Here is an 18,696-nt window from a genome sequence, read left to right on the forward strand (position 1 = left end):
TTGAGAAGAGTGGATCCCCTCCTTGGGGTGTGATTAAGAGGGAAAAGCAACCATCGAAGCAGGCCAACTGGGTTTCCCCCTCTGCTAGGTAGTAAGCCAAATAATTCGGAGGGTCCTCGAAGTACCAGTTAAGCGCGACTCTTTCTGAAGGGGGAAAAGGGGGCTATTTCGAGGGAGACCTGGCGCTAATCTCGCCTTGCGACGGCGGCGCCACCGACGCTTTCTCCCTGCGCTTTGGAAGGGCGGCCGGTCCCTCCCTTGCAATGGCCTGGGAAAAGGGCGGCGAGCTTAATCCTCGAGCTGAGCTGGGCTTTGTTCCGAGGTGAAAGGGAATCGGTGCGTCAGGGCCTTTATCTTTCGCTCTTCGACTGCTAAACTAACATGCCCGCTTCATCCCTTTATGGGCCTCGGGGAGGCGAGGCATCTCGCCAGGATGGGCAAGAGGAATGGACAGGCCCGGCTGACCGCCCTCCCATAGTTGCCCCTCGCTGACTCAGCGCAACCTGTTGTGCTCTCCCCTTGTCACTTGGCCAGGCCAGGCTATATAATGCGGCCGGGGACCTCCAGCCCCCTATCTCCAACCTTTGCCCTTCTCTGCTCCGCTAACGGTAAGTCCCTGCGCGCTGCTTTGTATCCTGGCACTCTTTTTTGAGGATTCGCCCGCCTTCCCTGGGCTTGGGGAAGCGCTCATTTTTTGCCGTGGACTGATGGGTGGTGGTGGTGGTGGTTGGTGGTGAATGGTGGTGGTGGCGGTGGCTTTTCTGGGACGTTAAGTTTGCAGTTGGCCGGTCGCCGGAGGATCAGCGCGCTCAGCCGAGATGCGGCGCTTTCTTGGCCTGGATTGCCTTAGAAGTCCTTTGGAGGCGCCGGCGTTGGATGGCTGCTACTCCTGTTCTTAGCTGGCTTGGGGCAGGATGCTGCGGTCGGAATGCCGGGGGAGCCTCTTTCGCAACTGGACGGCTCGACCTCGAGGCCGGCGGGGTCCGATGGCATTTCGCTGTTCACCTTCCTTTCTAATTCTTCGCGTCTCGCATATTCTCAGCAGGGCTATTAGACTATGTCGACTGAGCGAGAGAGAAGAAGCGGAGCGCCGAGGTCTGCAGGTGTGTGCGCGCACACACATTTGAGCGCATGTCTACACGATCTGTGCGTGCACAAATGTGTACTATTCCCCAGGACTAGGAGGCGTGTGTAGAATTCCGCGGGTGCAAATCTGACACCAGGGTAGCGAACGAGGCAGCCTTAAAGGAAAGGCTCTCGGCTGCGGCTCGCCTTATGCAATTGGGAAGCAAGAGAAAATTCCTTGAATTTGGGAATTCCCTTTGGCTGGCCTCCTTCTATTCCAGAATCCTCTGGTGTTCCTCTGGATCAGGGATTTATGAATTAAAAGGATTGGCGATTGCTGAAGGCATTTGGCGCCCAATTCAGCAAAATTAAAATCCCTCTGCCCAAATACTATGCTCTACTGCATGTTCAGGCTATCTTTGCCATATACTAAACCCTGCTCAAGCTTAAACAAGATTAAAGCATGCTGTGTGAATATAACCACTAATTCTTCAGTAGATTGAATATTGAGTGAATGCTGACAATTTTAATAACACTAATAGATAATGCCAACTTTTTGACTACACTGCTCTTAAATAATACTCCTAAACATGCTCTTCAGGATAAGACTCTCCTTCCAGTCTAACATAATTGCTATTGGCATGTGTAGGTCTTTATGGTGAGTGCATAGCATCACAGTAAGCTGTGTTTGATTCTTGGTGTGTTGTGTGACCTCACTTATGCTTTTTCTGTTTATGGCTAAGCATTATGTTTGAATCCAGCCAATGGTGGCGTAATCAATACATCATGGTTTAGTCTAGAACACGAAAAATGCCTTGTATGAGAATATACAAGACTACATGATGTGTAAGAGCTGAGGTGCCATGTCATTCAATGAATGAATCTATTAAGGCCTTCTTTGGTGTCACACTCTTTACCTGTGTGACTTTGGTCTCTGGATGGCAAGTAGAAAATAGTGCTCCATTATGTAAATTGGTCAGGGAGAAAGAGAAATAACATGAAGGGAGAAGAAAAGTAGATGAAAAGGAAGATCACTTACCTGTGGTATCCTTCAGTTTGCAATCCATCCAATAGCCATGCAATCCTGTTTTGTTCAAAAACAAACTTTTGAACAATTTTCCTTTTCTCGGCCTGTCAGGTGTTCCCTAAATCTTCCTCTTCTCTATTTGGCAATCTTGCATAATGCTTGTCACTGTTCCTCCTTGACATCTTGGTCCATAGTTGAGGGGCTTTGTCAGAAGGGACAGATATGACTCACACATAGCATCTCTCTCCACATACACATACATTCTCCTGCTGCTCCACAAATGCATTCTTAACCATCCTATTCCACCTCCACAGCCAAAGATCTACCCATGACCAGCCACATGGAGAGCATGGGGCAATTCAAGATCATTGTCTGGGAAGAAGAAAATTTCCAGGGGAAGCGTTCTGAATTCCTGATGGAATGCCCCAATGTCATGGAACGTGGTTTCCGCAAGATTCGCTCCATCAAAGTGGAAAATGGCCCGTAAGTGTTTTTGCAGTTCACTGTGTACATTGGGAAGCTCACAGCGGTTTCTGGTCTTTTCAACTGAGTCTTTCTTTTTTAAAGTTTATAAGATAAAGTAAAAACCAAATTAGGAAAGTTAAAGAGGAAAGAAGTGAAAAAAGGTAATTGCTTCCCATTTTTTCAGGGCAGTAGAATACATAAACGGTTACCATTTCAACTTTTTTGCTTTACATTTCTAAATGTTTCAAGCCATTTCTATAACAGCAAGGTCGTTCTACTCATCCAAAAACAAAGTGTTGGTTTTTTCCAGTTTTGAGTACAAAATCCAGAAGAGGTTTCCAAATGGAAACAAAACTAGATAAATTCTTTTCTTTCATTAGAACAGTCGTTTTTGCCATCTCTGCCAGCTACATGTAGGTATAGTCATTCATTTGAAATAACTCTGCTTGAATTCTTGAAACCCTGCTGGCAATCAGAATCTATGTATCAAACAAAGCACAATAGTTAGTTTGATTGCAAAGCAACTTCTTCTGTGTTTACCCCAAACATCAATTAATATTTACAGCAATCACAGTGCTGCAGAGAAGCTGATCACATATGTAGGAATTAGACTGCCCGACCTTTTTTAACTCTTAAAGAATTGGGAGAAATGTCCTATATCATATACCTTTTTTCCATAACTTTTTGTGTGATGCTATTAAGATTTGAGCTGAATTTGAGTTTGATTTTAGAAACCACATGTCCTCATACTTTTCCCTCTCTCTTTTCTTGACCCATAGCTGGGTAGGCTTTGAGTATCCTGAATATCAAGGACAGCAATTCATTTTGGAGAAAGGAGACTATCCTCACTGGGAGGCCTGGAGTGGAAACAGTGCTTATAAGACCGAGCATCTACTCTCTTTCCGGACTATCAGATGTGCCGTGAGTGCTCTTTAAAATACTCAAAAGTATTTTAAATACTTCAGGACCCTTCCTGAATTTCTCCCTTGAGCAAAAGGATCCTTTCTGTTTAAAAAGAAGGCCACCAGACAAGGAAAGCGCAAAACATGGGGGTGGGGGACAAATGCTTCATTGAATTGATCTTATAGGAAAATAACTGCATGAAAGACTATTGCAACTAATTTGAAAACAGCTAATTTGCAGGTAGAAATGGAACGGGCCGTCTCTGCTGGGATTTGGGCTTCGGGTTTCAAATTGATGGTGCAATCACAAGCCCAATTGGGAGGGGTTGGGTAGCAGACCTTTCTCTTCCTCTCCAAACATATCTGCAAAGTCTGCATATTTTTCTGGTTTGTTCTGCATTGGGGTGGGGTGGAGGATATGCTTTCATTGCCTGCAAGCAATGTTGCAGGCATTTTAAGGGAGCAGAATGAGAGGGTCACTTGTGTCCCAACTTATATTGTGGATCATGCAGCTGAAGCCGCTCTATTCCCAAAATGGTGGGCAGTTGAAGGAGGCAGGTGGCATAGAGCATTACGAACGCTGTGTGGTCTTTGATGGCACAGGAGCCGTGAGCTGCAGAATTGGCCGTGCTCTTAGTGGCTGCCCATCAATCATCTCAACTATTATTGAGCTTTTCTATAGCTTGAGTATGCAACTTTAGTTTCTATATTGTTTCTATATCTAATGAAACCAGTGGTTGCCCCAGACTCTACAACAACAGAAAATCCTCCGCTTGGAATCTAAAATAACAGGAGTATTTAAATATGCTTCTCTTCTGTTGGCTGTCTGAACTATCCTCAAATTGTGGAGGGTCCTCCTTCAGAGGTCTTGGGAGGGGGGGGGACTAATGAAGTTTCCTGGAACTGCTGCTTCAGAGTGACCTGGGCATTTGCTGGCTACGTGCCTTTGTTCATTTACAAGTTCTGCATCTCATTGCTGTGTTTGATGGAACTTCATTGATGTTTTCACTGAGCATTAATCTGGCTATGTGTCCTGGGGTCCCACAGTAAAAGCATAGTGCTCGATCCCTTCTTCTTTGCTTCTCTCCGGGTGACAGGGGTCTCTCAGCTGCTCAGATATGCATGGCTTCTCCCATGCTGGATTCTGAGGAGGCCATTGGGAGGGAGACTGGCTGTGGGTTCTTTTTCCCTTATTGTTCCTTCCCTGCCTTAACTCTTCTGGTCAGCACCCCATTAGTACACAATGCTAACACAGCTCTTCCAGGGTATTTGGGGTGCCTTGCCTCATCAGCTCATCTCTTAGGTCTTCAGCCAGCCCCAAGTCAATCAGGGCTAAGCCATTCCACCCTGCATTGCCAGCAAGTAACTTAAAGTCCAAAATATATGACCTTACTCTCCTCTGTCTTTGCTTGAGCTTCCAGCTCTCTCTCCTAGCAATGATCCCCAAAGTGTCCTCGAAGTTTATGCATGAAATCCTGATAAGTTGTCCTGCACCTGTTTGTTGCTTTTCATGAGCAGTATTGCCCACTTAACTGCTGCTTTCTTTAGCAAGCTTAGCACAAAAGTCACTTTGGTACAATCAGTGGGAAACGCCACCAGGCCTGCCTGTCATAAACATGTTCACATTCACATCAAATTCTGCCCCAGCTCTGTTGCATTAGTTATATCATGGCATTCTGCAAATTGATCATTTATGCATCCACTTTTGGTGTAGCAACAAAGCAGCCAGGTGCTTGGCACATAGCAGGATTTCATGAGGTTAGGAGGCCATTCCTGAAATTCCTTCTTTGTACAAGAGTACTAGACTTGCAAGATTGATGTCAGCCTGTCTAGGTAGACCAGACAGGAAACACAACCAGGTAAACTAATTCTACTTTACTGTAAAGCTACATTAAAAGAATCCTGCAAGTCTGAAAGTAAGTTCTCCCACTGCTGCTTTTACAGCCTGAGAACTTACATTTATTACATTAAACCAGCCAATCAGATTTTTGCCTAGGGTTGTGCTAATCCTGTCCAAATTTGCCCATCCAAAAGACTGGGTGGGGCTAAGGTCACCTTTGTGGGACATTTTTTTAATGCATTCATAATAATTTAGCCTTGGGTGGAAGACAAACAAGTTAGGCACTTTGATTTTAAGAAGAGCAGCCATATATTACAAAGCTACCAGAAGCAAATAACCAGTATGGGCTGCAGTGTTATCTGCCATGGTTTTAAAAGAGGGATAATGGGAAGCTGTGTGTGTGTGTGTGTGTGTGTGTGAGAGAGAGAGAGAGAGAGAGAGAGAGAGAGGGAGGGAGGGAGGGAGGGAGGGAGGGAGTGTGAGTGTGAGTCAGAATGTATAACACCCATTGCTACAAAGATATAGCCAGCACGTATTGTTCTATCTCTAAAGCAGCTGCTTCGGTTCTGAACTGGGCTTTAAAATCTGTGCACGTCCCCATCTGTGGGCTTTAATAAGAACCAGTCAGATTATGTCCGCACTTTAATAAAGGACTGCAAGATAGCATCTCCTTTTCGGCTGGCAGGATCACTTGGCGGAGTTCAGGCTGCAGGGGGGTGCAATGGAAGGAAGAGAGGGAGACGGAATGATGCCAGCTTAACCCCTTAAATCCATGGGATCCTGGAAACCTAAAAAACCCTAAACACTTGATATGTTGGAAGGCATTTTCTACATGTAATATCCAGGGCTTCAATTTTTCCCCCACCTGAGAAGCAGGTTATCTGATGTTTCCATGCATGCACACTCACAATAATTGACAGAAATGTATGGGAGCTTTTTATTTTTGCCTCCTAAATTAAGGTCGCCGACTCTCGTGTAGCTTAACTCTGCATCGTCCTTGGATAACAACTTGTGTTTTATAACCAGATAGCCAAATAGCTGCTTGGAGAGAACTATAACTGCAACCGGGATCAGAATTTCCGTGCCTAAACAAGACTGTAATCGAGTTAGTTGCACCCGATTTTACAACCTTTTTCGCCATGTTTGTTAAGCAAATCACTGCCGTTGTTAAGTGAATTGTGTTGTTAAGTGAATCTGGCTTCCCTCATTGACTTTGCTTGTCAGAAGCTGGCTGGGAAAGTCGTAAATTGACTGCAACTGTTGTAGATACAGGCTTAAATTATGATTGTGAGAGTGTGGGGATGCTATGATGGTCGTAAGTGTGAGGACCAACCGTAAGTCACTTTTTCAGTGCCGTTGTAACTTTGCATGGTTGCTAAGTGAATGGTTGTAACATGAGGGCTATCTGATTATAAAACACAAGTTGTTATCCAAGGACGATGCAGAGTTAAGCTACACGAGAGTCGGCGACCTTAATTTAGGAGGCAAAAATAAAAAGCTCCCATACATTAGTCAATTTTAGCCTAATAAGCTGTCTGAATCTGGTTTATATGGATCATTTTGGACACAATGAATCGCATAAGTCCAGAAGATTAATAAGATAATAGATAAATGTAGTAAATGAACTATGAGTTAATTTGCTAGAGGTTCACTTGTGCATAGCACATTATGTATACAAAGTCTAAACTACAATTCACAGAAGCCCTTATCTTCCTTTTCATTAATTCTGCAATATTTAGCTATTAGAGGACCACTGAAATAGAAAAGAGGATTAATAGTATAAGTGGGGGAACGAAAATGAAAAGAAAGAATGATGAAAGTTATAGGGTTGCTGATGCAATTGTTTATCTCCAAGGAACTTTGTTTCCGCCCCCCGCTGCCCCCCCCATATTGACAGGGTTTATAATCCCACTTAAATTATGAATGCCTGAAAGCAGTTATTGGACTGGCAGATTAGCCCAGCCTCCCAATTGGTTCTGACCCAGCAAAGCAATTAATACTGTAGTGCACTATGTTGACATAGGAAGCAGAAAGCTCTAAAACAGGGGCAAGTCTCAAGGTAAGGATATGTGGCCTTCTCCAACTCTGCTGCCCCCCGGTTGTGTTTTAGGACAGTAACTGTCAGCCATAGAGTCATTGAGGCTTCTAATTGGGAACTCTGATAGTTGAGATCCCTACATGCTGAAGGACATATTAGGAAGGGGAGGGCCAGGACAAGTCAAAGCAATACACATGAACCATGTTGCCCTATCTTTAAACAATCTGGAGGAAAAGTGGAAAGAAACTTGGGAGCTACCACCATGCATATGTCTGTCTGTCTATCTATCTATCATCTATCTATCTATCTATCTATCTATCTATCTATCTATCTATCTATCTATCTATCTATCTATCTATCTATCTATCTATCTACCTACCTACCTACCTACCTACCTACCTACCTACCTACCTACCTACCTATCATTGTAGAGGCATCCCCAAAATATCTAAAAGTACCAGATGGAGAAAGGAAGCCTGAGACTTGGAAAAGTCATTGTGATCTCTTTTGCTTGTGTTTATTCCTACTCTGAGACATCTTCCACTTTATGCTATGTTGCAGAATCATAATGACAGCAGAGTGACCCTATTTGAGTCAGAGAACTTCCAAGGATACAAGTTTGAGCTGACTGATGATTATCCATCATTGCAAGCCATGGGATGGAGCAGCAAGGAAGTAGCCTCCATCAGAGTTCTCTCTGGAGCGTAAGTGAATGCCTTCAGTTTCTCTTGGTGCAATTTTCTGTTCAAGGTAATAAGTATCAGAGAGCACCTGTTGAGTAATTACCTTGGTTTAATAAGACCCTCCGCCCTACAGTTCTGGTATCTTCTGTATATGTATTGGGCTACTTTACTCACAAGCAAAGTAGCTATGATGATGGTGCACCTTCCTATTATGGGGATCTTCAGATCTACAGTGATCAGTATTACTGTAGATCTGAAGATCCCCATAATAGGAAGGTGATCTGACATTTTTCTAGCAGAGAGTTTGCTGGTCACTCTTCTCCATAGTTTTAAATTCCATAATCAGGTTTGAACTAGAAACAGGCTTCTTCTGTTTCTGATCACACATTGTATTAAGCCACAAGGGGTTATTTGGCTTAACATATTGAACTGGTTACTGAGGTGGGTAAATTATGGTTTATGACTGAGCATTCCCATAGCGACTTATTTAACAAAGCGCAGCAAGCCAACTCTTTTCAAGAGACCTAAGCAAGTTTTATTTCTTGTGTCAAATTTTGTTCTCATATTGTATGAGATTAAATATATTTCTCAGTGTTTGGTGGCTTTTTAAAGGACTGCATAAAAATCTATGGCTCCATCATATAAAAAAATATAAATACAACAGATCCACAGATGCAGTTTCTCCAAAATTGATTTCTGCATTTCAAAACAGCAACAAGTACTACAATGTCTCATTCCCCTACTCCCAGTCCTTTTTATGGTACATCTCCCTTGGGGCTGGTTACCTAGTCCAAGGACTGGAAGAGTTGAGATCCAAAGGACTGAAGACCATTGAGGTACTATGCTACTTCAACCTGCCACCCTCCAGATACATTGGGATTATATCACTTAGCCTTCACAACTAATGTAATTCAGGCATTGCAGTATCAACACATTCCCAAAACACCAGCTTAGGGAAAGATGTGCTGTTCCCTTTCCAACGAAGGAACATGTGTCAGATTGCCTATCACCCCTATGATCTGTTTTATCTTCCTAGGTGGGTGGCATATCAATATCCAGGCTACCGAGGCTACCAATATATCTTGGAGCGGGACCGACAGAATGGTGAATATCGGAAGTACACCGACTATAGCAGCCAAGCCCACAGCAGCCAGATCCAGTCCATCCGCCGTGTCCAGCATTGAGCCAGGTCTTAGCAGCAGAAACAGTAGCATTATATTCCCTGTGCAACCCACACCCTCACTTTGGCCAAGTAGTAGACCTGCACCCAGTAGCTAATAAAGGCATTTACCAAACTTCTTTTTCGTTTCGTCCATCTGTCCATGAAAACTTTGTGCCAGGATTCTTAAGGGTTCCTAGAGTTCGTACCTCAGACTGCCGATGGGGGTCCAGTTACTGTGGGAAGTTGAAAATAATCAACAAATGAGAATCCCATTTGGTTCTACAGTCCAGGGAGGATTGGTTAAGGAATCCCTTTGCAATAGAAAAAAGATGCCAGAATATGGATTTTTGCAAAATGGATTCTACCTGCTTTCCTTCTCCTACAAAAAGAAAAAAAAAGTCAATACACGGTAGGTAGCACATTACTTTGAGATTGGCTCATGGTCAGGACCACAAAGGAACAAGCAACATTTAGCAAGAAGCTGAACTGAGAGTATTTCCAAGAGGGTTAATCATCTAAATCTTTTATTCACATACAAATACAAAAACAAAGGGTTGTTTTTTTGGCAATTTGATGTTTGATTTATTATCGCATAAACTTTGGTCAAAAGTTATAACACTGTTTGAAGAGCCCTATTAGCAACACGGACTGACAAAAGATATTTACTTAGTAGCCTCTTTCCCAGCAGTTAAAATGATGACGGTTGGACTTGGGGTAAGGTTACCAACTTTAAAAAAAACCAAGCAGGCACAAATGTTTTGTAAATTTACTGGGTTGAATAATTGTTAGAAGTGCAGGATCAGCAGGTAAAAGTTTTTCACTTCTAAAAATACTGGATCAGCTATTAGAACAGTAACCTTTTGCAGAACTTGAGACTGCGATGAAACCATGCTCACTCACTCGTACATGAATCGCTGGGCATCTGTAGCTAACTAGACAGCCCACGATCTCAATGCAGCCTCATTATAGCATCTCAGTGGGCTTCCTGAGTTGGGAGGAAGGGTGACCATTGGAAAACATGTGAAGCTGTGAAATGTATACTAGTCATAGTCTCTTTCCGAACTGGAAGATCTTAGTGCTGTTCCCAGATCTGCGATAATAACAAGGAGTACAATAATACACGATAATACAAAAAACATACTTTGTAGATGCTCAGAGGCAATCTATTCATTTTTCATTCAAGACTGAACCGATTGACTGTGTTTCCCAGTCAATGATTTGCGTTAAATGGCAACTGTTGAAAGAAAAGTCATTTTTTGGGGGGTGACAAGTCATGCTGGCGTGCTGTTTGATTCCAAGAAATGGGTCCACACAGGCTGTTTCCTACAACATTTCATGTATGTCTGCCCACAGAGCTTGGAGCATGCTTTTATACAGGGTGAGAGAACAGTAGCCCAGGCTTTGACACCAATGGGAAAGTTTTGCTTTCAGTAGGAGAGGCATTTGTGCCTTTGCAAAATCATTCCTCTTTCTATGTGGCTTGGCAAATTACTTAAGTCCTGCACACAGAAGCATACCGTCCCCAACAGTAGCCCTGGTTGGCTCCACCTCTCAGATTCAGCTATGAGTTCATATCCGCCTAGATATCCGGGATTGGACAAATCTTTTGGTTTGTAATGAGCCTCTCCACCCTGAATAGAGGAAGAACATGCAAACACCCTGGAATGGAGCCGAGAAATGCTCTTATTCTCTGACCCCTCCCCCACCTTAACTGGTCACACCCAAAACACACACACACACACAAAACATGCAAGCAGCCCCTGCAACCCAATAGTTTAATTTTATAACAATGGAACAACTTTGTAACAAAAATTCCCCTCTCTGCTGAAATCCTTTGCAATGTCCCACCTTAAGAATATTATTCCTGCCAAATACCTACCTGAGATTGTTGTTGGTGTTTTTTTTGTGTCAGTTTCCTGATCTGCAAGTAGAACATTGTCTGAATAGAAGCAGACTTTGCAGCTAGCTCTGCACAATTCATCTTGGTGGATAGTATTTATTTATTTATCTGTTGTAGTTATATAACTAGTCATCCCACATGGCAGCACATGACACTTGTATTGCTTTAGATTGAGCCCATCTGCCACCATCTGACGGAAATCCAATGGGACTCGAATGCAGGTGATGCTTCCAAGGTAAACCTCGTGTCCAGAAGAGGTGGGGCCACGCAACTGCATTTTGCACCATGGACATAATGTAAGAATGAAGAAGCAACCCCTGGCAACCTCAGAGCCATGACTGGAATGAAAACCCATCATTAAAACCATGGCACAGAAGGCTACAGATTTTCTTATTATTTGATTCTCGGAGGAGATAGCCTTCAAGTTACAAATTCAGCATAAATACAGACATCCCAAACAAGTAAAGAGTAATAGCTACCCCACCCCAAAAAGCTAATAAGCACCAACATCATACAACCCAGAGGATCTGAGCTTTTAGATTAGCAACATAGACAACATTGTAAAGAAATTTACAGTTGCTTAATGCCGGCTAAAGGGACACGGTGGCTCAGTGGCTAAGATGCTGACCTTTTCGATCTGAGAGGTCGGCAGTTCGGCGGTTTGAATCCCAAGCACCACGTAACAGAGTGAGCTCCAGTTACTTGTCCCAGCTTCTGCCAACCTAGCACTTCGAAAGCATGTAAAAATGCAAGTAGAAAAATAGGGACCATCTTTGGTGGGAAGGTAATAGCATTCTGTGCACCTTTGGTGTTTAGTCATGCCAGCCACATGAGAGACATCTTTGGACAGTGCTGGCTCTTCAGATTTGAAACGGAGATGAGCACCGCCCCCTAGAGATGGGAACGACTAGCACATATGTGCAAGGGGAACTTTTATCTTTAATGCCGGCTACATTCTGCTTTCTCCATTGGTTACCACTACCATTCCCAAGACAATCTGTTAAGTTTGCTAAGATGCTAAATTTAGTGCGTGGATTTATCTTGCTGTATGCAAAGTGATTGGTCTGCAAAGTGGGGACCAGTTCTGCCATCCTGTAAATGACGCAAGTCTACAGAAGCTTAGCCACGGTGTATTTGTGTGTGCAAAAGGGGGTGCACACTTTTTAAAGGAAAACTTTGTCGAATAACTATTCCGAGAAGCCTCTCTACCATTACCAATGACCCACTGATAGTAGCTCAGCTAACTTGATGGCACTGTGATAATGGGCTCTGGTTCAGCTAGTCTCTTTTCCTTTGTCATACAGCCTCTGAAACCAAAACAGATGGCTGCCTTCTCCTCTGTATTGTTTGGCACAGACAATCTATTTTGAGGCTGTTCCTTTCCAGTCTCCAATAAGGAAGTGCTGGCTGCAAGCCTCTCCCCTTGCACAAACATTCCTCTGCACCTCCAGCCTCCTATCCTGAGCTCTGTGGTCTCCCCTCCCTCCCCTTTCCAAACAGGTAGCAGATCTGCAGCTCTCACAGCCAGGGCCACGTCAGCTTCTGCCTTCAGCAGTCCTAACGGTAAGTAGAAACAAGGAATGTGGTGGATTGTGCTATGGGCATATGCTCCAATGCCTGATGTGTGAGAGAAGGGAAAAGAGTTTCAGAAGGAGCCACTGCACTTTCCTGCTTCAAGAGAGAGAAAACTTCCTGGAGTAGTGCAGGTGCACAAGATTGCTTTATTCTGGTGAGAAAGGGCAGGTCAGGCAAACTGGATTGTTCTTACGGTCAAAGTGGTTAAATCTTTCATTTTTGATCTGTATATAGAGGTAAAGTGCTAGTTACCCAGCCAGCTACTTCTAACTATGTGGGAGAGCCATAGATTATGGTTTTCTTGATCTCAACAGGAAAAAAAAGTTCACAAGCTGTGTAATTTACAGTAGTGGCCACAATTTTGGGAAAAGTGTATTTTCTAACACTAGCTAATAACATCACTTTTGTTTGCAGTAGTACTATAAGATTATATATCAATGGAAAGATAATTTAATCAAGAATGTAATGCAATAACTTTTATGAAGGATTTGCTATTAGAATAGCAATTATAAAGAAGAAAAGTGAAACGAGATATACAAAAATTATCACCATAGAAAAAAATGATATACAAAAATTATCACCATGTCAGTTAATACTTAGTTGGGTAAACTTTAGCATGAATTATGGCCTTACAATGTCTTCCCATGGAGAGAACCAAGTCTTTTAGTTCTGCAGTTGTTGTAATGTGAAACCAAGATTGAATGATTGCTTCTATTAACTGGGTGTTTTTGCTGGGTCGCTTCAGACTTACAAGTTTCTTTAGTCAGCTCCATAGATTTTCAGTGGGGTTAAGGTCTGGGCTACTCCCAGGCCATTCCAGCAGTGGAATATGATTATCTTGAAACTCAAAAAAATGGTTTTATTAGCCATTAAACCTCAAAAATATACTTTTCCCAAAAGGTTTCCACAGTTTTGGCCACTACTGTATCTTGCCTGTCTCAGGTTGGGCTAAAATCACCTTCCTGCCTCCCGGTGCCACATTTCTGGAAGCTGGAATTTATCTTGCCTGCTTCACTCCCTCAGCCCCAAATCTCCAGATTACTCCCAGCTGCAGTCCTAATCTTCAGCCTAATTGGTTTGGGGACAAAACAAATTGACCCCAATTTGTTTAGCAGGGTTTTCTTTGACTATAAGCATCTTACATATCCCAGGGCTCTTCCTGTAATTAAGTTCATTTCCAGGCTTTTGCCAGAGATACCCAGCACTTGGTTTAGGGCAGAGAATATCAGAAACGAGGTGGAGCACCAAGGAGGATTCCCTGTGATAGAGAGACTCCTTAGCTCTCCATACAACCAGCAGAAGCAAAATACAATTGTTAGACGTAAGGTTCAATTGATGTGGTTTGGGGGGCTTCAAATTTTGAGATAGATGTTTGTTCATAAGGCTCCACAGTTTTATGCAGGCGATGGTAAATATTTATTCCTAACCTTTTTTTTACCCATCCTCCTTATTCCCTAGTTAATGAAAATGGTTTGTTCCAAATTTCTGCATTACCCCTTCATGTCCTATGCACGGGCAGAGTTCAAACAGTGATGACAGAAAAAGCAGATGATTCTTCACCAATGTTGAACATTCTCTTCAAAGTATCTGCCTTAGAACTGCAGAGAAGAGAGAATCTGTGATTTTCCAGAAGTTGCTCTCAGGGTTCCTTGTATCAACCTCACTTTGATTCGATCTAGAATTCTGCACCTCTCTTGGAGAGCAGGCCTTCAAGCAGATCTTGAGGGTGCATTGACTGCCTGTTCTGCAAATCAAGCTGCTCACCCAGGTGGAGAAGGCCTTGAATAGCCACTCCACATGTCCATTACTGGCTCAGGGCAGCATTTCTCCAGAGACCCTATAGGAAGCTTTGGGAAGCAAGAACCCAAACTGATCACGACTGCTCTCTGCCATCTACCTACTTGTACTGGGCTTGTTTTCAGTTGCCTGCGGCTGGCTAATAGGACTCAGGCAGCTAAAGCAAGTCTGGGGCATGAAAGGTGAATCAACAGAAATGCATCTTCCGTTAATTATGCAACAGGGGCCTTTGGATGGAGAAGCCCTCCAAACACTGGGACAGAGGAGAATGTCCAGGGTGCAATCTTCTGACACTGTATATGCTGGGCACAAGGGACCATATCACAAAATGTGGTGATATTTGGCATTTCTTCAGTAAACGTTCCCACTTTTAAAAAGGACCTTCAGGAGTTACCCATTTCTTTCAGCTTTTGTGGGTTCAGTTCTTTATAGTAGAATTAGTGGGTAATGCCTCAGGCAAGTCCAGGAAGCCTTTTTTTCAAGGGTGAAAGGAAATACTATAGCCTGCTTGGTTTTGTATGGTGGTAAAAAAAGAAAGTGTGCTGGAAAACAGAGAACTTCTCTTCCAAACCACGCCCCACCAGTCCTATTCTTGATATTTAAGAAAGTGCCAGAGGCAAAGTGCCAAAGGCCGAGTGATACAGCAACAGCGCTGATGGTATGGAAACCAACTGGGTTTGAACACTTAACCTCACACGCTCCCAAGTGTTTGTTTTTCTAGTGAAGCTCACATACTGTGTTTACAAAAAAGGTACAAGCCATTTATTTACCTTAGATACAGCTTTATCCGTGAAACCCAGTCTCCAATCTTGTTTTGTTCTTTCTTGTTATTTTAAGCAGGAAGAACCATAAGAAAGGAATGGCAGAGCAGGCTGTTCTCAGGGAATGCAGGCCCGGGGTCCATTCCAGGACTACTACTGGTTCTGTGGATGTGGCTGGGGGGGGGGGGGGGGGGCATGGCGTGGTGGGCATGGCAGGGGACGGATATTGTAAAATCTCCATTCCCTCCCCACTCCAGTGGAATGATACTGCAAAATTCCCATTCTTTCCCGATCAGCTGGGACTTGGGAGGCAGAGAATAGATGGGGGCAGGGCCAGTCAGAGGTGGTATTTACCAGTTCTCTGAACTACTCAAAATTTCCGCTACTGGTTCTCCAACTGGTCAGTACCTGTTGAATACCACCTCTGGACAAGATGGTAGAGTAAGTGCAACAGTTTCAGAGGTTCCAGGATGAAGTAGATTATTTGGATCCTGATGTTGAAACCTTTCACTCAGGTTTCAACATTGGGTATTAGATGGAATCAGTATTGGTTGTGCTTTTTATCAGTATTGACAAAAGCACAATGAAGATTGTGCATCCATTCTAGCTCTGTTTGACCTATCATTGGCCTTTGATATCATCAATCATGACATTCGTCAGGACCAATTCTGAGAGGGTGTGTGTGTGTGTGTGTGAGAGAGAGAGAGAGAGACAGAGAGAGAGAGATAGGGTGTCTTATGGGCTATCCCCATTGTTTGTAATATAATCTGTAATATTACTTTTATAGTAATATTAATTTTTGTATTTCCTGAATATTTTAAAAATTGTTTTTGGGTTTGTTTGTATGCATCCAGAGTCATATCACCAGAAATGGGTGGCCATATACATATGATAAATAAATAAATAAATAAATAAATAAATAAATAATCTTCTGCACATTTTTAGTTTATAGGGAAGAGAATCCCTTGAAAATCTCTCAGAACAGGCACTGAGGCCTCTTATCAGCAGTCTATGTTGCAGCATTTGGGAAAATGTGAGCACCAGCTGAACAAAGCCATTGATCCATATTATCAGTAAAGGAAGTGCACCCATAATTACTGTAAATCACGCAGTCTTCTTCTTATTCACCAGGTGTCATAAACACAACCCATGTGGATAAGGGAGGGGGGGAAGCATAGGATTTTTGGCTATTTCTGAAGTGCCTTCTTCTCTTCTCCTCCTCTCCTCCCCTTCTTTTCTCCCCTCCCCCACCAACCCCTCCCCTCCCCACTCCACTCCCTTCCTTTCTTTCACCAAAACTCATCCTTTTCTACTGCTGCCACTTGCTCTATATCACAAAATGTACCTCACTTTCCCCAAAAGCAGCCACTAGATGTCTCTGCTGTGTAGAGATGCAAATTTAAAATAATAGGAATTTGATGAACAAGATAGGGTGAGCCAAGCAGGTGGAGGGAGATAGAAAAAGTTTTGATAATATATTGTAAAATAAATATTTATTTTTAAATCCACTCTTTGTGCCTGTGTTTTAACACAAGGCTTAGATGAAACCTCTGGAGTCAGGTTCTGCTTTTAGACAATGCTGTTGCATCATTGGCAAAAATCGTAGTTTATTTTAAGTTTGGGAGAAATCACAGGCTTAGTTTAAAAAATCCCCGCATTTCAAAAATGCTTTTTCGTGAAAAAGTTTTGAAAAAAACATGGTGCAAACTAACACAATGCTATTCTTCTACCTCTATTTCCAATGGAACATCATGTGGAACTCACAGTAATCCACTATTATGAATCAAGAACAATGCTATGCTATCCCAGTTGTTCAATGGAACAGCCTTAAATCAAGGGAAAATTTCCCCTAAGTCTTGATTTTTGGAAAATGAAATCATATTAAGAGATACACTTCACATTGAGAGCCTTTCCTCACCTGAATCTCCCCATGGCAAAAAAAACCTCATGCCCCATCAATACTACTTTTCTGTTGGATCTGTGAGATATTACTTTTACCTTGAATGAGACAGATTTGTGTCATCCTTAGCTTTACAGGTGTTAAGCATTCTTCCTCCCCTCCCCACCTCTGACACCTTCTAAGGGCAGCCTCAAGGTGTTAGATTCAATCATCCATTGCCTTGGAGAGAAGTCAGGTGATTGTATGACTGGGAATTGAAACAGGACAGAGATGTGGGGGAGGTCAAAGAGTTTTCTGCCAGCTCAAGGAACAAGAGGAAAGGCCTCCAGCATCCTTCCACAGCTGCAGAATAGAAATGATCCAAGGATTACCAAGGGTACTGGGTACATCTATGCATAGCAACCTCATCAGATGCATAGTGAAGGCTAAACAGCCATCTCTTTGGGTTACTTTGATTTGGATTATTACACAGAACAGGCAAGTGCTGAAAGTGGGATGGCCTAAAATAGTTCCCTTCCACCTCCATGATTCTACGGTTATTCCCTGTTAGGTTATAGTTAGAAGCTGGTGAACAAATACAGGGACATAAAAACAAATGGAAACTGTGAAGCCTGAAATCTAAGTGACCTCAATGCCAGAACTCCAGGAGGTCTGTGAGATTTCCTTGAGAAGTGAAACAGGATTAAACACCTTGCATTACAGGCTGTTCATATAGGTACTGATTGAATTTAACAGTGTAATATGGACTCCCGTTGTATTCCTGCGAGTGATAGAGACTGGAAACTAATTGATATGGAGGATATCAATTAGATTCAATATTCAATAGATACAACACAATAGATACAAACTCAAGGTAAACCGCCCCAAACTTGATTGCAGAAAATATGACTTCAGCAACAGAGTGGTCAATGCCTGGAATACACTACCTGAGTCTGTGGTTTCATCCCCAAACCCACAAAACTTTAATCTTAGACTGTCTACTGTTGACCTCACCCCATTCCTAAGGAGCCTGTAAGGGGGTGCGCCTAAGTGCACCAAAGTGCCGACCATCCCCATTTATACAGGTTCTGAGAGCCGGTTTAGTGTAGTGGTCAAAGCATCAAGCAAGAAACCAGGAGACTGGGAATTCTACTTCCACCTTAGTCAGGAAGCCAGCTTGGTGACCTTGGGCTAGTTACTTTCTCTCAACTTTAGGAAGCAGGCAATGGCAAACCCCTTCTGAAAAACTTTTTGTTAAGAAAACCACAGAAGTTAAGAAAACCAGTCAGTCTCAGAATAGCAGAAGAGAGGGGGGGGGGTAGGCTTTGCAGGGCTCAGCCGAGCTACTCTATTACTGGCATTTCTTACTAGGCTTTGAATGACATTTCTGCCCTTCTAAAGCCAAATGAATTTGGAGAGGGCTTTCTCTCGATACAGAAAGCTGAAAAATCACCGAATGAAAAAGTTTAGGCCCAGAGGCTCCGTTGGAGTCTCCGGCCAGGTTTCCCACCCTGCCGCCATCTCCACGCCCGCCCAAAATGGAGCTCTCCTCTTGGCCCGGGTGGAGTGGACCCGGCGGGCCCCCGTCCCTCAGCCGAGATT

At 43.2% G+C, this 18,696-nt stretch overlaps 1 protein-coding gene across 1 annotated transcript; it reads left to right on the forward strand.

Annotated features, from left to right (window-relative positions):
• The first annotated feature begins 2,420 nt into the window (after nt 1–2,420).
• Nucleotides 2,421–9,204, forward strand: CRYBA2 (crystallin beta A2). The gene is made up of 4 exons (XM_032233116.1): nt 2,421–2,575; nt 3,337–3,478; nt 7,899–8,041; nt 9,057–9,204. The coding sequence occupies exons 1-4, from the start codon at nt 2,421–2,423 to the stop codon at nt 9,202–9,204; spliced, it is 588 nt and encodes a 195-aa protein (XP_032089007.1).
• The last annotated feature ends 9,492 nt before the right edge of the window (nt 9,205–18,696 follow it).

Source organism: Thamnophis elegans, chromosome 1 (genome assembly GCF_009769535.1).
Source record: "Thamnophis elegans isolate rThaEle1 chromosome 1, rThaEle1.pri, whole genome shotgun sequence".
Lineage (NCBI taxonomy): Eukaryota > Metazoa > Chordata > Lepidosauria > Squamata > Colubridae > Thamnophis > Thamnophis elegans.